This window comes from Malus sylvestris, chromosome 13 (genome assembly GCF_916048215.2).
Source record: "Malus sylvestris chromosome 13, drMalSylv7.2, whole genome shotgun sequence".
Taxonomy (NCBI): domain Eukaryota; kingdom Viridiplantae; phylum Streptophyta; class Magnoliopsida; order Rosales; family Rosaceae; genus Malus; species Malus sylvestris.
The window spans coordinates 17,358,666-17,382,522 of record NC_062272.1 but is presented as its reverse complement, the minus strand read 5'-3'; the positions used below and the strand labels follow the sequence as shown (position 1 = coordinate 17,382,522).

Here is a 23,857-nt window from a genome sequence, read left to right as displayed (position 1 = left end):
AAAAAAAATAGAAAACATATTACTTAGTTTTCTTTTTCTTTAAAAACAAGTAGCACGTAACATCTTTTATTGAGCGAAATTCAAAATTGAGCCTCTTTTGCTTTAAAAATAAGTAACACCTGACATTTTTTATTTAGCGAAATTCAAAATTGAGCATTTTTTGTTTTAAAAATAAGTAACACATGACGTTTTTTCATTTAGCGAAATCCAAAATTGAGCCAAAGTACTATCCAAAATTCAATGCCCCCGCGTTTCACAATTAAAAGTTCGTTGGGGTAGTTGCATCCTCCCATCACCTCCTTCCACCTCTCCTCCCCTTTAAAATCACCACACAACTCTCCTCCCTCTCTAAACTCTCCGCATCAAAACCTCATAGAAAAAGTTTCAAAATCTTTCCCTTTTGTGAGTTTGACTAGTGTCGTGTTTCTGAGACTGTAACATGGCGGTGCAGAATCAGAACCAGGGAGAGAAATTGAACTTGGGACCTGAGTCAGCAGGAAGTCGCAAACCTGCGCTTCCTAACTTTCTTTTATCAGTGAAGCTCAAATATGTCAAGCTAGGGTACCACTACTTAATCTCCAACGCCCTCTACCTCCTACTAGTCCCTCTCCTTGCCGCGGCCTCCGCCCACCTCTCTACGCTCACAGCCGATGACTTCTTCCACCTGTGGCAGCAACTCAAGTTCAACTTCGTCTCGGTCACTTTGTGCTCCGGCCTCTTGGTTTTCCTAACCACCGTATACTTCACCACCCGCCCTAGAAAAATATACTTGGTGAACTTCGCATGCTACAAGCCCGAGCCGGCCCGTACGTGCACACGTGAGATGTTCATGGAGAGGTCGAAGCTGACGGGCAGCTTCTACGACGAGAACTTGGCTTTTCAGCAGAAGATTCTCGAGAGGTCTGGCCTCGGGCAGAATACGTACATGCCTGAGGCCGTGATGCGGGTCCCACCGAACCCGTGCATGGTGGAGGCGAGGAAGGAGGCGGAGATGGTGATGTTTGGAGCGATCGACGAGTTGCTGGAGAAGACTGGGGTGAAGGCTAAGGATATTGGAATTCTGGTGGTGAACTGCAGCTTGTTCAATCCGACGCCGTCTTTGTCGTCCATGGTTGTGAATCACTACAAGCTTAGGGGGAACGTTGTGAGCTACAACCTTGGTGGGATGGGTTGCAGTGCTGGTCTCATTTCTATTGACCTTGCAAAGCAGCTTCTCCAGGTTTTTTTTTACTAATTCCTAATTTTTACTTCCTTTTTATATCTAATTTTTGGTTAATTATACACTATTTATCTTAATCACCGACTGGGGATAATTGTGTTTTATACATGCATGATGACGAATTCACATTAGTACACTAGATTATAAATAAAATATTACTAAATCATCTTTATACACCTTTTACATATAACCTGTACAATTGATAACGATCATAAGTTCAAGAAAAGTGCTATTAAACATGTGTGAGATTGTTTATGGAATGTCTAAAAAACGCTTTCGACTGTTTTGACACAAATGTTAAAAGTGTTATAGATTATAGAAAAACACTTGTCAAATGCTTCTTTATGAAGTACTGGAATTTTCAATAAAAATTTCAAACAAATTTATAATAAAATCATTTATAATATAACCGATTATAAACATAAAAAAATGTTTAAGTGCTTCTTACAAAAGTATTTCTGAGTTTTTTTTTTGTTTTTTTGATCTCTCATGTAGAGAATTTATTTATTTTTGTTGCCAATTCAAAATGCATACGCACACTTAACTTGTATAGATACATTACCTTGTCACAAAAAATAAAGAGGTGTGAGAAGTAAAAATGTGACATAAATGTGATTGGTGAATATATATGCTCAATAAATGCTATGCACCAATTGGACCATACATAAATAGTTTCCAACTTTGCAAGACTACTCTACTAGTTAACAGCATTTCCACATGTCCAGCTGGTTAATTATGTGGGATGTCTTTAAAAGGACGTTTTCTGTCCCCATAGGGCACAATAAATATACCAAATTCAATGTCTGCAATTCATGACTGTCTATGCTAATCTAAATGCGCTGAGGTATTTTCGGATTTTTCGACTCTTGGTTTTAGACTTTGGTTTTTTTGAGGTGAGGAAGTGAGATATGCCTGATGACGGCTAGTTTGATAGATAATATGAATTTGTTCTTTACTTTTAGTTCTAAAAGTTAAAAAAAAAATAATAATTTATGTCTATATGACGCTTTATGATTGGTTGAAGCAATTAAATGAAACTAAAATGATACATTTGCCCTACATATGATAGTAAAAGGAGGGAAAATCCAATTTGGACTATGACAATGAACTCACCACAAGTTATAGTTAATAGCTTTTTCACCACGAGCGTCAATTTAAAAGTAGGGTATCATCATGTTGATCACGAAAAAAATTGGCTTTATTTTATTAAGACCCTAAATTGGGTAAAATCATTTATGAATTTGTACTAATGTAACAGGTGCACCCCAACTCTTATGCCCTAGTGGTAAGCATGGAGAACATCACTCTCAATTGGTACTTTGGCAATGACCGCTCTATGCTTCTCTCCAACTGCCTCTTTCGAATGGGCGGCGCCGCCATCCTCCTCTCCAACCGCTCCTCTGACCACCGCCGCTCAAAGTACCAGCTCATGCACGCGGTCCGCACGCACAAGGGTGCAGACGACAGGGCATATAATTGCGTATTCCAAAAGGAGGACGACACGAAAAGAGTCGGCGTTGCTCTCTCGAAAGACTTGATGGCTGTGGCTGGTGAAGCCCTAAAAACCAACATCACCACACTTGGTCCAATAGTCCTCCCCATGTCAGAGCAACTCCTGTTTTTTGCTACTTTGGTGGCAAGAAAGGTGTTCAAGATGAAGAACATCAAACCCTACATCCCGGATTTCAAGCTGGCGTTTGAGCACTTCTGCATTCACGCCGGAGGGAGAGCGGTGCTGGATGAGATCGAGAAGAACCTTGAGCTCAGCGACTGGCACATGGAGCCATCGAGGATGACTCTCTATAGGTTTGGGAACACTTCAAGCAGCTCATTGTGGTACGAGCTGGCTTACTCTGAGGCCAAGGGAAGAGTCCGAAAGGGAGACAGGATGTGGCAAATTGCGTTCGGGTCGGGGTTCAAGTGCAACAGCGCGGTGTGGAAGGCGTTAAGGACTGTTAAACCAGCCAAGGAGAAGAACCCTTGGATTGATGAGATTCATGAGTTTCCTGTAGAGGTGCCTAAAGTGTCAGCCGTTGCTTCTTAACTAAACCTCGGATATTCTGAGGAGGCAATTGTGTGATTTAATTGTGTTTCTGTACGATGATTTATTTAAATGTAATTCTATCACAACAACGTTGGCTGTTGCGTATAATTAAACATCACCGCAACTGATTAGTGGGCCAAAATCTAGTCTCAAAAGTTGTTCCATCCCAACACAGAAATGAACAGGGTAAAACGCTCATCACGGAATTTCGAATTTCCCATCAAGTTGCAAACTCGACGAATTCGAACGGAAGTCTCAATCTAACAAGGTCGTCTGAAAACAAGCAACCGAATAGAGTGCATGATATCAGACACGTTCTAAAAAGTATACAACAGAACCACAACCGAAACATCCGTACACACAACACCAGTTTAGTTTCTCATTAAAAAAAACACTTGCAAATTACATAAGGGAGTATTTGAAGGGGAGTACCACTTAAGGATCTGACTAAATTCTCTTAAGACAACTGCTACAAAGATTAGATCCTAGACTTACTTGTCAGCCAGCAGGCGAACAATCCGATACTTTTTATAAAGAGAATATTCATCAGAGGACACAATTATTAGTTACATGCCCCAAACACCACGGGCTGCTGCCACTTTGTTGTTAGGTCTAGACGTCAGTTCATACAAAATCCTGGCAAAGGTATCAGAATACCTGGCATCTGAGAATACTATTTCAGCAAATGCATTCTCATAAGCTAGCAGCAACGCTCGGTTCTGTGGCTCAGACACCAGGCTTTCCAATATCATCGCAGCTTTCCTGCAAACTTCAGGAACTGGATGGGGTTGCTTGATGACTTTTAACAATCGATCAATGGCCCTGTAATTGTTCCGAAAGAAATGTCATCTCAGCGATATTTTGATTTTCAAACTGCTGATCAAATGAAATGATTCAGTATTTGGGATTTTTTTTAGCGGAAGAGTCCTTACCATCGCTCACTAGCGAGTTTTAGCCTGCAGTCCATATTCACTTCAGCGAAGTTGTAGAGTGCACCAACTGCAGCCGCTTGGGCCCCATGCACTGTTTGTGCATCTATCGATGGTAAGCTCATAAGATCAACCAATCTCTTGTGTATCTGCAGTGTTCACAGAGTGTCATTACAAAGATACAATATTTCAAAAATGTAAAAACACTTTTGTAACAGAGAAATTTCTGAATATTAACCTGTGGAACAAAGGGAAGAAGGAAGGGTTCATTATCAGGGTTTATGACCAAACGCCCAAGTAACTCAGCTGCAGCACAATGCCAGGTTTTGACTACAAACCCCAGCATCCCCATGATGGCTTGAACTGCACGTTTTCCTCTGTTTGATAGAAAATCAATTAATTTATCAACAGATGGATAACAAAGAGAGCGTAAGCTCGAAAAAGAAGATCATAATTCTCACGTTATCCTTATGTAGGATGGCTTTGATGAGCTGAAAATTCCAAGGTCAAGCAACGGAGCCAAATTCACAACCGTCTCAAGAGAATTTGTCACAAGTTCCTCATCCTCTGTTAACAAAGGAAGCATTGGAGTCATTTTACACTAAAATCCTAACCAGAAAAGCAAACTGGAAGGTTACTATTTTCTTTGTTCTGAAAAGGATTTCCAATAGGAAAAGGTATGAAGCTCAATCATGAAAGAAGCATACAAGAAGAAAAGTTCCAAACCAATTTAGTCTACAAGATTTACTGCCAGTAAAATACTAAAATAAGCCTATCTATAAACTACAAGATTTGAAATTGGAAAGTATATACGATCTACACATCTTTAACAACTGAACTACAAGAAGACATCACCACCATAGAGTTTGTAACTGGATGTTACATGGAAATTTTTTAAACATTTATTTCACATACATAGACAATTACACCGGAAAAAGAATTTTAGAGTTGAGACAATAGATTATACACTGCAGACAGACTGCAGTCAAGAAATAAATAATGATTTCAATGATAATGCTTCTCACCTGTGACATAATCTTCTATGCACTGGAACACTGTTTCCAGACAATGGCGATGTTGGGCCATAATGACTTCATTTTCTGGCATGAAAGAGAAGTTGCGAATGATATTTGAAGCAGCAACAGCACACTGCTGTCTTTCTGCTCGACCTTCCTCATCCAGGTTAAACAGACCATCTTCATCATGCCACCACTCCGAAGAAGCACGAAGTTTGGTCACAGCACTCAGCACTAATGCTTCTTGAGTACCGGATCCGAAGCTGCCACATGAATATTTTCCCACAATCAGTTCCTCGTATCAAAAACAATTTCAGACACTCAAACGGAAAATACACTCATGAAATTACTATATATCTATAGAGCTTACCCAGGATGCGGGACATTGCCATTTGAACCCAATGCCTCGTACTCATTTCCAAACCCTGTTACAACCAAATTTGCACCCAAAGTTCTTACTCTGGGCGCCTTTACATGTTCTTTTGGAAGGGCTATATCACGCCAATCATCAATCTGTTATTGACAGAATCCCGACAACATGGGGTCAAATGTCAATAGATACTGGCTGGAACAAGATAGTTCACAAGTTGAGGAATGCTATTCCACTCTCAATTGTTCATCATCTGCTCTCGTTTGTGAGCGCGTTATAAAAATAATAATACTATTGAATTAGAGATGCAAAATGACCAACTGAGAGCTGCCTAAAACTTGAGCATAAAAACAAAATTATATAAATCAGAAAGCGAAAGAGTTCAAGACGTACAACGCTGAGAAGAGCATCAAGCAACCCAGGAATCTTTGCGAGAGGGGTTGCGTCTCTGCGCATGTCATCTTTCTCTTTAAAAGAGAGTAATGTGAGAGTGTTCAACGCCCATGTCAGCTCACTCTTCAAGCCGCTTTGAAGAGCCAGGACTATCCTTTTATTGTTCTGATCTGCAATAGAGGTAATATGTATTCGTAAGAACATCGACTCCACAATACTCGACAAAGGAGCTTTCCTGCCAAAACCGGTACCGTTATTACCATTACTACAGCCCACCTAGCTCAGTAAAAGTTCTGATAATTGTTACTTCACTTTGATTTCTTTTCATTTATAATTCCGCAATTTGTATCAACCCCAAGATTAATAATTGCATATGCCTAACAATTCATGGAAAAATTGAAAATTTTGAGAATTTTAGATTCAAATGTCAAGTAGGGTTTTGATAAACTGACCGGCGAAGGAACTGTGGACGTGAAGGGAAGGACCGAGGAGAGTCGACGGAGCTGCCGTATCGGCGGAGGAAGCGGCAGCAGCTGCTGCGCTGTTTCCGCCGCTGCCAAATGGGCGGCCTCTCTTCGCCGGCGGCTGCGAGGCTCCGCCACCTCCGCCACTAGACTTGTTTTGCTCCCTCTTTTGCATCTCTGTCTCCCTCCCTCTCACGGTGTTTGGTCGTTTAATTTTAGGGCGGATAATAACTTTTATTTTTAACCGGATCCGTCCTCGTCAAAAAATGTATTGGGCCTAAGTGGATTATTGAGTCATTTGACTGGGCCATGTATGCAAGTCTTGTGGCGTTATTTCTCTTTAAGACATTTTTTTAATTTAAAATATTTTTTTTTTAACGAGCGATGTTATTCTCACTAAAAAGTGTGTGAGAGAATAGGTTAAGTCTCACAACAGAGTTGGAGAGGAGTCTCTCCAGAGAGCGCCGATGTGTGGTGCAGTGTGGGTGTGGTGCTTTTGAGGAGAGTATTATGGGCTGTTTTGTTAAATGGTATCCGTTTTGGCGATCAATGTTTTACGTTTGGGTGGTCTCCCTCCTGGTGTATTTGTTTGGCAACACATGACACCAAGACAAGGAATTCAACATTATTCTTGTTGCAAAACAACATCAACTATATATGTCTGCAAATAAATTTCAATTCATTTGATGTATGTTCCATGTACATTTATCTTTCGATATACGCAACAACAAACCAAATGCTTCGATCCAAAGTCTCAAAGGCTGCCAACCGTCATGAACCGATGATTCAGAACAGCCTGTGCAGTTGGCCGTTTTCGGAAGTCTGGATTCAACATTGCCTAGACCCAAGTCAAATATTATTGTCTTAGATTGTATTAATGAAATGATATTAGATTGTATTAATGAAATGATATTGACATTAGTAATTATTGTTGCAAGTATAATTGAACCTGGAGTAACTCCCAACCAGCACCATCTCCAAGATCCAGAAAATTTACGGCATCTAATAGCCGGTCATCTGCTAAACAGTATCTGCCACAATGGATAAACGGGAAGAAACTAAGAAATTGAGGCAGAACCAATACAAAATCTGCAAAAAGATCTTAACTTTATGATATCAAAGGTATCTTACTCTCTTGTTGCTCCGATATCAAGTTGGAAAGTGCTCTCCAAAAGCCTCTGCAAGTTCACCACATAAAAAATTATTGCTGAAAGATTTGCTAATATGATTATAACTGAACTTAGTTATCAAAGAAATGGTCAAGAGTGGGACCATTTATTTCATTTTTCTCAGACAGGAATCAATCTCCAGAATTTTAAGAGTAAAGTTGCTTGGGTTTTCTAAAGACTCCAGCGTCTCTGCATAACAATCCTAACTTAATCTTTTCTTTTCTCTAACACTGTTTGCCTACTATTAACGTTGTATCTCAATCACGATAATCATACGTGGTATCCACTGTGTTCTCCTACATCCATTACTTATATGACGAATGGGAAAAAAGAAAGGAAAACTAACGAAAAGTCCAAAAAAACTTCTCTTTTAATGAAAAGCCATATTTAAAGGTATAGTGAATAGTGCCAGTTAAAGGTAAAAATGTGGTTTTTCGTTAAAAGTGAACAGTCCCAGGAGTGTTTTGTTAAAACTCCCAAGAAAGAATCCATGAACAAAAACAAAAGAAAGGCATATGTGTTAACACGATAGCTTACTTGCAACGAAAGGCCATCCATTATCCCTGCTTCACAGAATGGTAAGAATGCTAAGTATGCCAAGAGAAGACCTGCCTCATATCTGCACGGAACAATATGAAGAAGGCATAAAGATTATGAGGCAGATTCAATCTTCTAAATGAAGCAAAACTTTCAGAAAATTACATGTCATCTGCTATTCCGAAGGCTCTTTTTTCCATAGGAGTGAATGCACCAGCAGTAGACGCTCGTCTCCAAAGTCCATCCGAGAGTAATCCAGGATCCCCTTCTAGCTTTGTGTACCTAGGAAACAATGTGTTTGGAGGATATTCAGACGTTATAAGATATGAATCCACCAACTGTTATTCGATTATTTTCTATATGTATTTCTTTAATAAAACAGATAACCATATATGTAACAATAGCATTAGCCTTACAAAATCACTATTATTTTCCTTTAAATTAATTGATCAACTAAAGAGATTCAATAACAACATTTTCTTCTGCGTTCTCTTTGGTTACCCCCTCCTTTGTCGTTGGTAGATTAATAGACAGGACATAAAAAATTACAATGTTCAAAGACTCACTTGGACAAAATACAAAATCTTGACTATGGATAAATTATGCACACAAATAAAATTACAAGAACAAGCAAATCAGACGGCAGGAATCATACCCAATGTCAACAGAAAATGCTAGATCCCGAAGTCGAGGGACTAAGTAAACAGCATCTCTCTCTACAATTGTGCTGAAAGCAGTGAAGTTTAAGTGGGGATATAACAGAGTGAACAGAAGAATCATAACACATTATTCAGATGAAGCACTATCTCGAACCAAAATAGATATCTCAAAGCAACATACTTAAGAATAACAGAAGCTGGTCCAAGACTCTGGTGCAACCTCTCACGATCATGCATGTAAGCTAAACCTCTCATAATGCCCTGCAGCAGCTTTGTAACAAAATATCTTCTGCGTTTGATAGTTTCCTCTTGTTCAAAATTATTCCAAACTTGTCCTCCGTCAGCACGGGTTTTTGACACTCTTTCACTCATCACTTTGGCATAATCTGCTGCACTAGCTTTCCCGTGATTGCGAAAAGCAAGCCACTGCACATGATAAATTTCCTCATTCATTCATTGTTTCTACCAAAAGAATTAATAAATGCAAAGTCTTGAGAAATAATTACACATGACAAACCTGCTCCCCAGTTTTCGTTTCAAACCCACCTATGAGTAACACAAGATTCTGACAGATGTCATTTGAATTGTTCTGCAAAAGCAAAAGAAATGAGTTACATTGAAAAAATATAGAAAAGAAAAAGATTTAACTCTTTTAGTAGTGATATGAATTGTAAGAAGTTAGCAAAAGGTTCGTGCAACTGCAATCATTTAGAGGGTAATTTATAACTGGATTACTTGAAGGAATAAGTGAGCATTTAGCTCATTAGCAGCCATCATATCTGCCTCATTCCCACCAGCCCGTTGTCCAGGATAAACCTTCATGGTTAAAAATGCTATTGTTCAGTACAAATAATGAGCCTATGAAATTGAAATGATCCGATGAGAATGATGCCATTGATAACAATATCACCTTAAAAACAACTGGAGTCCCTCTCAGCGGACCCTGAGAGACTCTCCCATCATACAGCCTGCGAAAGAACTGCCATGAGTACTATCAGCACCAGAAAGATAACAGTTCACAGATATTCACATTATAAGTTTCCTTTGAGCTACTTTCCTCAAACTGATAAGACCATTAGTAGTGCCATGCTCCACCACATTTAGTCATGTCATGCTCGCAGCAAGGCAACAAATGAATGATTCAGAGAGAGCATGAGTATGTGTTTTACGCTTCTGCATATTTACTACTTAAGAGTGTTTCTCCATTTAGAAGCACCTTTTTTTATTTTATAAAGCGGGTATGGGGGAATTGAACTTAGGTCTCTTCCAACATTAGGAAGTACTTGCTTTGTAATAACTCTCCTTAATTAATGCAGGGCATTACTACAAATATATATCCTGTAGAATCCAGAATGTACCTGATCTTTACACTGCCTTCTCCTACATCTTGGACTCTCAACCGCCCCACATCCCCCGATGAGTACTCAGCATCCGCGCCCAAAGGAGACCCCGAAGAGCTTTTTCAGGCATTGGAAATGAGAAACCACAAGCAAAAAAGAAACACGAACATGTTCTTCCATTAAATTGATGCCAAAATTAATTCACATCAAATAAAACAGAGGAAAAAAATATATATAAAGTATAAACCAAGGAATAAAAAAACCATGTAGAATTAGAAATAGTTCATCTTCTCCATTTTCTTAGCTACCAAACACTAAGTAACAGAATCACTTACAAATTCAAACGAATCGAAAGCCTAACCTTCCTTCTAATTGTTCAATGAGGGAAAAATTACCCACAAGAAATCTAATTCATTATTATTTTCTCCCTTTAATTTTCTTGTAAACCAAACAGAAAGTTAACCAGTTTTGAAAAAATGATACCTAGTGATGTTCATGAAGCCATAGCTCCCAATAAGTCGACCCACCTCGAACGAGTCAGAGTTCGTGATCAGATTCAGACTTGCCCTGCAGCAGAACCGAGTCGTCCGAGTTCTGCTTAGTGAGTAGGGTTTGTGGATGCGGCGAAGCGGAAAGAGGCAATGGCCGGGTGTTGCGAGGAGCATCGTCGTTTGCTGAGCTACCTCTTTGCTTTTTCAGTTCTTCTGAAGAAAATGGCGCCAAGTGGTTGGTAAGGTCGTTAGGGATGGTGAGGATAAGAGAGGTTCTTGGGATGGAATTCATTGCGGTTATCCAATCAGCAGTAACTTCTGTATTTCCAATGATCAGCTGCCACCTCAATACCACATAATTGTTTTTTTGTCCAACGATATATTTTGTTAGTTTAGATGTTAAATTGTAACCGTCATTGCAAAAGTTTAACTCCTTTCCAGCACTGTGGTAAATGGCCGTTTGCCAATAGCACATCATTTGAACCCATGTAAGTTTGTAACCCTTCGATCACTTGTGTAACTTACTAGTTTAAACTATATATATATATATATATATAAAATAAAATAAAATAAAAAAATAAAAACAGACAAAGAACTAGGTTAGTGTTGTAAAATATAGCGTGAATATCACACATGTGATTATATGAGAAAGCAAACTAAACTAGACTTTGATGACAACTATTGAAAGTCTTAAAGTGAAAAAGTCTCAAGGAGGTTAAATTTTTCTTCATGTATGTAAAGTTGTGTCGGATCAAAACTTCTATATATATAGAGATATGTGTCGGATCAAAAATTTTCTTCTGACCCATCTGATTGTTGAATTCTCATCATGTTTTGCAAGTTCTTTTTCGCGTTCAGTGTTTGTATTTACCCTGGAACTAAACAGTTGGATACTAATGTGATCTTGGAGGAGTCTGATGCTTGGCCTGCAGAGATTTCTTCCGCAGCTGAATGCTTTTGCATCTATATACATTAATTTTGAAATCTGTTGACATCATTTTTCAATCCCGTTGTTTGTGTAATAGCCTCAAGATGCTTATGGCTTGGAAAAGCTCATGACTGAAGAATTATGCAGGCACTATAATAAGGATTTTGGTATTTGAGTGTCGAATTGGGCGTTTCCACAACATTTATGGACCCCTTGGAACTTGGAAAGGTCAGCCTACACTTGTGAATTCTGTCATGACTTGATACACAATACACGGGCACGGGCACACTTCTGCACACATATATTTATGTATTTTGACATATTCATTGTTGCATATTGTTTGTCCTTTGTTTCGCTGGTGGTAGAGAGAAGGCTCCTGCTGCCTTCTGCAGAAAAAGCCTTACTTCCACTGATAAGTTTGAGATGTGGGGTGATGGACTGCAAACTCGGTCCTTCACCTTCATTGATGAATGCGTAGAAGGTGTCCTGAGGTAAAACTGCCTTCAAATATATATTTATCTTGCTCAGATGCAATCTTTTGCGGTACTGGTGATTCTGTTACTTTTGTTTCACATCTAGGGGTTTAACTATTAATTTACTAGGAAAATTGCAATGTTGAAAATCCTTTAAGGCTCTTTCGAATGCTGTCCCGCTCTTATTCTAAATAGTTTTGTGGCTTATGCACGAGTGCCAGCAACTTTACAGGCATCTTTGCCTCACTAATTGATGCATATAACACAGTTTGTACCACTAAATGTTGGATAAGTGTTTTTACTTTTTAAGCTTCATTTGAAAAACCAATAAGTTGGATTTTGAAAAGATATACATTGATTTGACATTCAACTTCCACACATTCAGATTGACAAAGTCCGACTTCCGGGAACCGGTCAATATTGGAAGTGATGAGATGGTTAGCATGAATGAAATGGCTGAGATAATCCTAAGCTTTGAGGACAAGAAGCTCCCAATCCATCACATTCCTGGCCCTGAGGGTGTTCGAGGTCGAAACTCGGACAACACTCTGATTAAGGAGAATACCATGAAGTTAATGGTATACTTACAAGGAGCGACTTGTTTCTTGATCGAATTGTCTTCAGAAACGCTCACATACTGATCTCGTGTGTGCTAATTAACTTGATTTTTACAGGACGGACTGAGAATTACCTACTTTTGGATAAAGGAACAACTGGAGAAAGAGAAGGCTCAAGGCAGTAACCAGTCAGGTTACGGGTCATCAAAAGTAGTGGGAACCCAAGCGCCAGTTCAACTGGGCTCTCTTTGTGCAGCTGATGGCAAAGAGTGAAGCTGGTTAAGCCATGATTCCATTTAATTAATCTGAAGTACCGAGTCCTCTATGAAGAAGCTTGGAACATATTTTAATTTACTGCTTTTTGTACAAGGTTGAATAATTATGCTTGTATTGTTCCGCTTTTCAGACAGCAGCTATTTCTGTAGAATAGAATCCCAAATCTGAAAGTTCTGCAATTTCTGTCTACTTATTCATGTTTCATAAGTTTGGCAGCTTTGTATTGTTAAATGTCATTAATATTCATGACAATGAGTAGTGTGCTTATTTGTTGCCTAGATTGAATATGTTTCCACAATTAACAGAAGAAACAATTAAAAGTTTAAACCATCTTGCATTGCATAAACATGTTCCCCTAAAGAGCTATAAAGGCATCGTCTGGTGTCGAGGATTGGATAGAACTTGGTTGAATTCTAAAACTTATTAGATTCACATGTGTTGAATGAAGAGATATGTCAACTTTCAAATTTTGTCTTAAGTTATGTAGAAGATGGATTTCTCATGAAGGAAAAGTTTCCATTCCAATCCTTGCAGAGAAGGACTGAGATGGAGAAGCTTCTTAATGACGAATTTATCTTCTACCCAACTTAGACAAAATTTAGAAGTTGGACATTTTTTCTTCCTTCAGCATACTTGAATCTAGTGATATGTCTTTATCCAATTCAATGTTTGTTTATACCATATTTAGGGCCTCATATTTAGACCTCGTATAAATACTCGAGGGACTTAAATGTAATTATGTAATAAAGGAAAGGGCAAATATGTAATTAGGGGAGGAGCCCTTATTCTATAAAAGGGTCTCCTCACCCTTACAAACCCTAAGCCTCCTCACACCCCCTAACCTCTAAGCTCTCTCTCTCTCCCTCTTCAACATAGAAATATAATACAATCAGTGTGGACGTAGCCCAACATTGGGGTGAACCACGATACATCTTGTGTTACTTACATTACATGCAGATTCACGGTCGAATTTATGTTATTCCAAGACCTCCGGTTTTGTGCATCAACATTTGGCGCCGTCTGTGGGAATCGACACGAAAAACTATGTCAGTTCTCTCTCAATTTTTCACCTCCGCCGTGAATCTTTAGAAACTTGGGATCAAAATCTACGCTCCTTCCATATCATCGTTGAAATCAACCCAGCTCATCAAGTTCCAATTCTCACCTGTTTCTGTGAGGTTCATGAAAAGAGAAGATGTGGAAGAAAATCTCTCAGAACTCAAAGTGGTTTGTTACTGATGAGGAGGGAGATCAAAACCAAAACTCTGGTGGGTTCATCATCGTGCCCAGGCCCACAAGCCCAATGCTAAAACAACAAGCCTCATCAGTTCATTTCTCTAGGCTCTCAATTTTCCTCGCATGACCCACCTGGTCAGCATCCTGATCTTGCGTCCTGGACGACGCCGTCGAGGCATCCAAGAAGACAGTTGAAACTATCTAGCCATCCCGTGAGTTCGCCGCCGAGGGGTCTTGGAATCTCCAACGATCTTTCCCATCTCAGTGGATCTTTTTCAGCCGTATCAGACCTCTAATTCCAAACAGAAACCCTATGGCGAAAACTCCATCCCAGACGCCGCCGCGACGGCGATCTGCGTCAGAAGTCGAGACGGAGACTACGGAGTACTGGTGCTACCGCTGCAACAAATGCTTTTCCATTGAAACCGTGGTGAATCTCCCAGATATCGTCCGCCACGAGTGCAAGAACGGTTTCGTCGACCTGACTCTAGGCTCTCCATTTCCCCAGGTACCGCGGCTAACCGCTCAAGCGTTGCGTGAGGAGGATGCGCCCCCGACGCTGCCTCAAAACCCCATGACTGATTACTGAGATAGATTTTGGGCTGATGGGTTTGGAGAGTTTGGAAGGTCCCGACACTAGAAGAGGAGAGGCAGCAGGAAAAGTCAATGACGGAACTGGCTCCGCCTCCGCCAAGCAGCAAAAATCTTGGCCAGCGGACGACGACTGGAGGACCCCAAAAATCCGAAGGCTCACAACACAGTTTTTACATTATCCGTTGTGTGTTTTCAAGATTATCGAGAAAAGATGTGCAGGAAGTTCTTCACCAGCGGCAACTAGAAATGCAACGGAACCTTCGATGAGGTGAAGAAGATCGTCAACATACGTTAGCCCACCATATGGGTTTATTCCAGTAGCGAAGAATTTGATGAGGCCCGATTTCCATGTCATGGCACAAAATTGCTGGGTCAAGAAGGGTGGTGCCTTCATTGATGAAGTTAGTGCTGAGATGCTAGTTAATCTCGAAGTTCCTTGGGTCATTCTGGGTCATTCCGAAAGAAGACTTATTTTGGATGAATCCAATGAGTTTGTTGCGAACAAGGTTGCGTATGCACTTTCTCAAAGAGTGAAGCCAATCACTGTTTACATACAGGAGCATAAGCAGAGCTACATACCGGAGCATGAGCAGATGCTCTTTGAAAAACAACCTCTGCAAAAGAATTTGAAAAAGATGAGACCTTGACCTTTACAGATGACAGAATGATGGACTTGCCACTGAGATAAGATTATCTCTTTTTTTTTTTTTTTACTTCATCATCATTACGTGTCCCACTCATGGACAGGACTCCATTTCTGTTATCATCATTACGTGTCCGACCCCAAGCATTTTATGATCTTTCTGATGCTTTCCCATTATGGGAGATTGAGTCACATATTTTGTTGTCTGGTCAAGTTTTGAATGAGCAGGGTAACACCACCGACAACGAAAATGGTGAGAACGTGCTCGAGTCGGAGGACCCCATAATCAAGAAAAGCAGAAAAGCAGTGAGGAACAAAGCAAAAAAGAGAAAGCAAAAAAAAAACAAAAGGGAGGAATAAACACCCCACCAGAATGATGTAAATTATTTTTATCTTTCGGAGACATCTGTATAAACCCCATCAGATGGAAATATGTATAAACCCCATCAGAGGGTAAATATAAAAATAAAAATAAATAAAAAAAACGCCAAAGCCCAAAACAAATGGGCTGGCATGTTGTGGAGGGCGAAAGCCCATAAGCCCGAAATAGCACCAACCAGGTCATCAAAAGTACGCCCAGTACTCCACAATTATTCGGCAACCCGCCACTATTACCACCAACCAGGTGACCAAAAGTACGCCAAGTACTCCAAAATTATTCGGCAACTTGCCGCTATTACCACCAACCAAGTGATGAGATGTACAACCCATACTCTAATTTGGCAACTAGCCATTCATGCCACCAACCAGGTGATCAAAAGTACGACTAGTACTCCAAAGCATTACTCATGTCATTCATACATAAACATTCATGAACATCACTCATGACAATCATACATAAACATTCATGACCATCATTCATGTCAACATTCATGACAATCATACATAAACATTCATGACCATCATTCATGTCAACATTCATGAACATCACTCATGTTAAACATTCATGAGCATCACTCATGTCAATCAGCTTCAAAAGCTTCATTTACAGAGCTCTAACTTCAAAAGCGTCATATACAGAGCTCTAGCTTCAAAGCTTCACTTGCAAAGCTTCACTTACAAAGCTTCAGTGCAGAGTATACAAATACCACATTCGAACAACTGCCATTTTGGCCCATACATGGATTCAATTTTAAGTCTCCAGCCAACAGACTCTGTTGACCGAAGACTTGGGGGACTACATTATACACCATATATTGGGCCTCAACTGGGCCTTATGAAAAATACTTGGGGGACTTAGCCCATTACTTATGTATTGAGGAGCGAGCCCTTATTCTATAAAATGGACTCTCTCACTTTCATTAGAGAGCACCCATTATTCATGTACTGAGGAGCGAGCCCTTATTTTATAAAAGGGACTCCCTCACCATCATTAGAAAGCAACGCCGCTAACTGAGCAACCGCCTCGCCGCGAGCATCACTCCTAACTCATCACTTATGTATTGAGAAGCGAACCCTTATTTTATAAAATGGATTATCTCACCATCATTAGAGCAACATCAACTCTAGCCCATCATTCATGTATTGAGGAGCGAGCCCTTATTCTATAAAAGGGACTCCCTTACCTTCAAACGCCGCAAGCCGAGCCAACCAAGGCAACATAAGCCACAAGCCGAGTAGCCGAGCAGCATGTGCTACTTCTAGTTGAGCGTCATTTCAGATTGAGCACTGCCTCATATCAAGCATCAGTTCAAGACAGCACCTAGTTACTTCGGCTCACACATGGACTGAATTTCAAGTCTCCAACCAAAAGACTCTCTTGACTGAAGACTTGGGGAACTACTGTTTATACCATATTTAGGGCCTCATATTTAGACCTCGTATAAATACTTGAGGGACTTAAATGTAATTATGTAATAAAGGAAGGGGCAAATATGTAATTAGGGGAAGAGCCCTTATTCTATAAAAGGGTCTCCTCACCCTCACAAACCCTAAGCCTCCTCACACCCCCTAAGCTAGCTCTCTCTCTCCCAATTTAGAAGTTGGACATTTTTTCTTCCTTCAGCATACTTGAATCTAGTGATATGTCTTTATCCAATTCAATGTTAAACACCAAACAATGCTGATTCTAGTGATATATCTTGTCCAAATCAATATTAAACACCAAACGAGATCTTGGGAAACTGTGATGAAGAGGTTATTGGCAAAGGATAGACCCACAAGTTACTCACGATAAGAATATGATCCGCTACTTGCCATCTTGAAATGATGATCACTATATGTACATGATCTCGTAAAGAGTTTGTGGGAGCAAATGGGTATTTGAATGGGGATATTAGGTTGAAGAACTTGAATGATTTTGCCCTTAGCAGTTGGACTATTGTCTAGCGGGCGGGGATATAAACAATGATTTTTAATCAATTGGGGATATAAACTATATGGTTTGACTACATATACTGCATTTTGGGAGTGATGAGGAGTGATATAAATGTTATACTTTCATTTCTTAAACAATAAGATTACATTTTTGGAGTATATACACTAATGACACCACTTGTGATATCAACTAATTACATCATTATCTAACTAAACATTAGCTAATCATAAAGGTTGTTATAACAACCTTATAACAAACTCATCTATTTACAATTTTACCCTTATTATCCCCCTTCAAATTGAACTGAGGGAACCTAAGAGAAAGTTTGTTCTCTGATGTTGTGGTAATCAAGTTCCACATACTTGGTTCTTGCATGAAAAATTGGATTTCTGGCCAAAGAAATGGCAGAAATATTGTCACACCAAAGTTGTGGAGAAGAAGGAAGAACAAGTCCAACATCAACCAAAAGCTTGCAGATCCATGTTAATAATGCTGCAGTGTTGGCAAGTGATCTGTATTCAACTTATGTGGACGAGCGAGCCATAATTGGTTGTGTCTTTAAACTCCAGCTGATAAAGGAGTCTCCTAAGTAGATGCAAAACCCACAAGTAAATCAACGATCAATGCTACATTCTGCCCAGTCTACAACTCAGAAAGCAGTGAGAGTGAGAGGCTTAGAACACTTTGGAAACCATAAACCAAGAGACAGTGTGCCCATGAGATATTTAAGAATATGCTTGACTGCCTAAAAATTAGATTGTCTTGGATGTTGCATGAATTGGCACACCAACTTCACTGCAAATGATAGATTTGGCCTGGTCTAGGTTAAATATTGGAGTCCACCAACTAAAGACCTATATTTTGCAGGATTAGCAAACATAGGAGACTCATGATCCAACTTAGGTGTGCTGTGAGTTGTAACACAAGCATGAGCTTTGGTAAAGAGATCTAAAATGTACTTATTTTGAGGCAGAAATATGCCAGAGGATGTTCTATGAACTTTAATACCAAGAAAGTAAGGAAGTGGACCAAGATCCTTAACAGGAAATAAACCACTGAGTTGAGAAATGATTTCTTGACATAGTTAAGCATTAGGACCAGTGACAATAATGTCATCAACATACACCAATATGAAAACCAAGGTTGGATCTTTCTTAACAAATAAAGAGTAATCATTATGTGAACTTGAGAAACCAAGTGACTTTAAGGTAGTGGTCAACTTGTCATACCAAGCCTTGGGGGCTTGCTTTAACTCATAGAAAGATTTGTGTAACTGACAGACATGATAAGGCTTGGTAAGATCTTCAAACCTAGGTGGTTATATCATGAACATAGATTCAGTTAAGTGGCCATGCAAGAATGCATTACTTACATTAAGTTGATTTAGAAACTGATCAAACTTAACAACCAAGGTGAGAAAAAGCCTAATGGTGACATGCTTAGCAACTACACTAAAAGTCTCAGTGTAATCCAATCCTTGTTGCTGATGAAAGCCTTTGGCAACAAGCCTGGCTTTGTACCTGTCAATGGTACCATCAATTTTATGTTTAATCTGAAAAAACCCATTTGCACCAACTAAGTTTTGAGAAGAAGTGGCAGGGATTAAAGGCCAAGTGCCAGTTTGAATGAGAACATTAAATTCCTCCTGCATTGCTTTTCTCCAATGAGGGAATTTGGAGGCCTGAAGATAAGTTGTTGGTGTATAATCAGGAGATATATCAGAAGGTAAGGGGTGTTTGGTTGCCATAAGAGGCTTGGGTTTAAAAATACCAGATTTTGATCTAGTTTGCATTGGATGAGTGTTTATAGGTAATTGAAGTGGAGCAATTGTACCCGAGACAGAAGCAGGATTAGGAACTAAAGTTGAAATTGGTAGTGATGAAGATGTAGATTGAGGAGTTGGGTTAGGTGAATGAGAGATAGAGGGAAAAGTTAAGGTATTGGGAATGATGTTATTATACTGCAATGTAGAAGAACTGGAACTAGACTGAGATTGTTGAAAGAGATCATTTTGACCAAAAGGAAAGGTAGCTTCATTAAAAATCACATGCCTCGAGAAGTATAATCAACCAGTGAGAGGATCAAAACACTTATAGCCTTTGTGGTTCAAACTATAACCCAAGAAGATGCATTCCTTGCTTTTTGGATCAAGCTTGGACGTTGTATAAGGATTCAACCATGGAAAACATCTACACCTAAATATTTTCAGAGATGTATAATCTGGAGCTTTACCAAATAATAATTCCAAAGGAGAAGATTTGGTAGTTGTTGGCATCTTGTTAATGGGATAGATGGATGTGGCAAATACTTCATCCCAATAAGAGTGAGGAACCTTAGAGGCTGCTAAAAGAGTTCTAGCAGGTTCAACTAGATACCTATGCTTGCGCTCAGCACAACCATTTTGTTCTGGTGTGTGAGAGTAGCTAAATTGGTGTGAAATGCCATGCAATTTAAGATGATTGAGAAATTTGGAACTCAGAAATTCCCCACCAGAATCAGATCTTAAAGTCACAATCTTAGAACTGAGCAAATTTTCAACCAAAACTTTGAAGTGCACAAAAGTATCAAAGAGATCAGACTTGGATTTAAGAGGAAAGAACCAGGTATATTTTGTAGTCATCAACAAATATGATGTAATATCGATACCCATTGACAGAGAGAAGTGGTGCAGGACCCTATACATCTGTGTGCAGAAGCTCAAGAGGCTTACTAGATGTACAAGATACAAAAGCAAAAGACAACTTTGAACATTTTCCTAGAGCACACAACTTTATGTAAAGAACTTGAAACTGAAATACAGGACTTAGATGCTAGCTTATTTAGTATTTTGAATGCAAAATGGCCCAATCGTTGATGCCAAGTATCCTGTAAAGCTTTAGTATATGTTGTAAATGTCTGTTGAGTGCTAGTAAATGGATATACATGAAAAAGATAAAATCCAGCTCTCACATGACCTTTAAAGAGCGTTTTCTCTGAAGACAGATCCTTCATAATGAAGGAAAATGATACAAATGAATAGAGCACCAATTATCAAGGATGAACCGATTTGCAGAAATCAAATCTTGCTTAAGATGAGGAACATGCAATACATTTTGTTGATGCACAAAACCGGAAGGGTCTTGGAACAACGTAAATCAGACCGTGAATATGCAAGAAAGTAAAAAACACAAAATGTATCGTGGTTCACCCCAATGTTTAGGCTACGTCCACACTGATGTTGATATTGTTTCACTCTGAATGGTGAATATACAAGAATACTAGAGACAGTGTGCTCTCTAGTCTATTTTATGCATTTTCCCTCTCTGAGATATTTTCTCTCTTCCCATGGCCTAAACCTTGACCTCTCCTAATTTGGAGAGTGATGAGTCCTTTTATAGAATAAGGGCTCCTCACTTATTACATATTTGCCCCTTCATTTATTACATAATTACATTTGAGTCCCCCGAGTATTTATACGAGGTCTAAATATGGAGGCCATAAATATGGTACAAACAGTAGTTCCCTAAGTCTTCAGTCAAAAGAGTCTTTTGGCTAGAGACTTGAAATTCAGTCCATGTGTGGGCTGAAGTAACTAGATGTCGTTTAGAACTTATACTCAATATGAAACGGTGCTTAATGTGAAATGATGCTCAACTAGAAGTAGCACATGTTGCGAGGCTACTCGGCTTATGGCTTATGTTGCCTTGGTTGGCTCGGCTTGTGGCGTTGAAGGTGTGGGAGTTTCTTTTATAAAATAAGGGCTCGCTCCTCAATACATAAATGATGGACTAGAGTTGATGCTCGCGGCGATGCGGTTGCTCAGTAGGCGGCAATGCTCTCTAATGATGGTGAGGGAGTCCCTTTTATAGAATAAGAGTTTGCTCCTTAATACATAAGTGATGGGCTAACAGTCTCTCTTTAATGAAGGTGAGGGAATCCTTTTTATAAAATAAGGGTTCGTTCCTTAATACATGAATAATGGGTGCTCTCTAATGAAAGTGAGGGAGTCCCTTTTATAGAATAAGGGTTCGCTCCTCAGTATATAAATAATGGGCTAAGTCCCCCAAGTATTTTTCACGAGGCCCAGTTGCGGAAGCCCAATATATGGTACATAGTGTAATCCCCCAAGTCTTCAGTCAATAGAGTTTGTTGGCAGGAGACTTCAAATTCAATCCATGTATGGGCCGAAGTGACGGTTGTTCGGAGGTGGTCTTTGTATACCATGCACTGAAGCTTTGTAGGTGAAGCTTTGTAGGTGAAGCTTTGAAAATGAAGCTTTGAAGCTGGACCTTTTGTAAATGAAGCTTTGAAGTCGAAGCTTTGTAAATGAAGCTTTCGAAGCTGGAGCTTTTGTAAATGAAGCTTTCGAAGCTGGAGATGTAAATGAAGCTTTCGAAGCTGAAGCTCTGTAAATGAAGCTTTCGAAGCTGGAGCTCTATAAATGAAGCTTTCGAAGCTAGAGCTCTATAAATGAAGCTTTCGAAGCTAGAGCTCTGTAAATGAAGCTTTCAAAGCTGATTGACATAAGTGATGCTCATGAATGTTTATGTTGATTGACATAAGTGATGCTCATGGATGTTGACATGAGTGATGCTCATGAATGTTGACATGAGTAATGCTCATGAATGTTTATGTATGATTGATATGAGTGATGCTCATGTATGATGGTGATTGTCATGAATGATGCTCATGTATGATTTTTTGGATGACGAGTTGTACTTTTGATCACCTGGTTAGTGATAGTAACGGCAGACTGCTGAATAATTTTGGAGTACTGGACGTACTTTTGATCACCTAGTTGGTGATAATAGCGGCATGCTACCGAATAATTTTGGAGTACCTTGTCGTACTTTTGATCATCTGGTTGGTGATAATAGAGGGTGAACCTTAAGTGGAGGGATGAAGATTGGAGTTTGAAGCCATAGGGCCTGGCTATTTTGGGCATATGGGCTTTCGACTTCCACATAACATTCCATCCCACTATTTTGGGCTTGCGGACATTTTGCCCTTTTTTTTTGGCATGCTGCCTTCTTTATTTATTTATGATTACCTTCTGGTGGGGTTATACAGATGTCTCCAAAAGAGAAGAAAAGTAAATCACATCATTCAAAAAAACCGCTGGTATATAGGTGTCCCAATAAGCGAATGTTCGAGCAAAGTGGGTGTCCGGTCAGACAAGAGATCACTATGAGCACGTGGCTCATCTGTCTATAGGTTGATAGACTTCTTTAATCAGCAACAATGTTGATCAGTGGAGCTAGTTGCTCAATAATTCCTGACAATAAATGGCAGCATAAATATGACTGTATTATGAATAAATCAAATTGACAAAGTTTGTCAAGGCAAAATATTGTATTATGTGCCTTTTATAAATAAATAATTTATCCAGTCGTGTGGTAAATGACATGTTGCATAAATCAATAATATATTAGGTATTGCCTAAATATGTAGGTTATTAGAAAATATATATATAGACACACACATGGCAGACAATTTTTTTAAGTGGCAGGTAATATGAATAATAATAATAGAATAAGAAAAGAATCTTATCAAAATAATAATAAACTAATAACATAATAAAAAAGAAGAAGAATCTTATCTTGTTCCTGGCTTTTTCAGAAAATGGGCAGGTTCATGATGAAAGTTGTTTCAGAAGTTGGTCGTCGACAGTTGCAAGTGGTGATAATAAAGTTCGCATCTTCTTTGGTGGTCGACACCCCTTCTTTTTTGTTTTTTTTTTGCTTTTGCTTTCTGCTTTTACTTTTGTTTTCCACTTCATTTCTTGCAACTTTTCAAAACTGCAAGGGTTGGCAGAGAGAGAGAAACTGAAGCTCCGAGGCATTGAAAAGGGCGACAGGCAGATACCCATTGAATAAATTGTTGGAAAGGTCGAGTTTTTGAAAGTGTTTGAGTGAACCCAGCTCGGGTGAGACTGAACCCAACAGCTGGCTGTTGGGGAGGACTAAGCTGGTGACTCTGAACATGTCTGGGGTACTTGGGCTTCCCAGCTGGGTGCATGTGACGCCAGTCCAGGAACATGGGGTTTCATCTTCGTAGTTCCAAGAGTCGAGGACTGAGAGCGGATCGTTGAGGACGAAACTTTTGATGCCGCCGTAACCATGGCTTCCCACGACCACCAGGTCAGCACAAAGCTGCTCTGCCATCTGGCAAATGATATCCCTCAGATCTACATTCTCTACTTTCGTCTCCATCTTAACATCCT

General features: G+C 39.5%; 4 protein-coding genes and 1 pseudogene across 4 annotated transcripts; 3 read left to right on the top strand and 2 right to left on the bottom strand.

The window, feature by feature from the left end:
- Window positions 1-335: 335 nt before the first annotated feature.
- On the top strand, window positions 336-3,405 carry LOC126596229 (3-ketoacyl-CoA synthase 20-like). The gene is made up of 2 exons (XM_050262740.1): window positions 336-1,219; window positions 2,478-3,405. Exons 1-2 carry the CDS (start codon window positions 440-442, stop codon window positions 3,261-3,263), a joined length of 1,566 nt encoding a protein of 521 aa, XP_050118697.1. The 5' UTR covers window positions 336-439; the 3' UTR covers window positions 3,264-3,405.
- Window positions 3,406-3,618: 213 nt separating this feature from the next.
- On the bottom strand, window positions 3,619-6,658 carry LOC126596230 (armadillo repeat-containing protein LFR-like). Its single transcript, XM_050262741.1, has 8 exons — window positions 6,424-6,658; window positions 5,972-6,141; window positions 5,579-5,721; window positions 5,218-5,471; window positions 4,654-4,759; window positions 4,431-4,569; window positions 4,196-4,341; window positions 3,619-4,085 (listed from the first exon to the last, which is right to left on the bottom strand). Exons 1-8 carry the CDS (start codon window positions 6,608-6,610, stop codon window positions 3,830-3,832), a joined length of 1,401 nt encoding a protein of 466 aa, XP_050118698.1. The 5' UTR covers window positions 6,611-6,658; the 3' UTR covers window positions 3,619-3,829.
- Window positions 6,659-7,095: 437 nt separating this feature from the next.
- LOC126596231 (uncharacterized) lies at window positions 7,096-10,892 on the bottom strand. Its single transcript, XM_050262744.1, has 12 exons — window positions 10,624-10,892; window positions 10,159-10,257; window positions 9,711-9,768; window positions 9,536-9,616; window positions 9,318-9,389; window positions 8,982-9,226; window positions 8,797-8,868; window positions 8,307-8,423; window positions 8,142-8,223; window positions 7,567-7,613; window positions 7,385-7,466; window positions 7,096-7,273 (listed from the first exon to the last, which is right to left on the bottom strand). The coding sequence occupies exons 1-12, from the start codon at window positions 10,803-10,805 to the stop codon at window positions 7,190-7,192; spliced, it is 1,221 nt and encodes a 406-aa protein (XP_050118701.1). The 5' UTR covers window positions 10,806-10,892; the 3' UTR covers window positions 7,096-7,189.
- Window positions 10,886-13,043, top strand: LOC126595304 (GDP-mannose 3,5-epimerase 1-like; annotated as a pseudogene).
- A 1,663-nt stretch (window positions 13,044-14,706) lies between these two features.
- LOC126595303 (uncharacterized) lies at window positions 14,707-15,342 on the top strand. The gene is made up of 2 exons (XM_050261641.1): window positions 14,707-14,917; window positions 15,014-15,342. Exons 1-2 carry the CDS (start codon window positions 14,707-14,709, stop codon window positions 15,340-15,342), a joined length of 540 nt encoding a protein of 179 aa, XP_050117598.1.
- The last annotated feature ends 8,515 nt before the right edge of the window (window positions 15,343-23,857 follow it).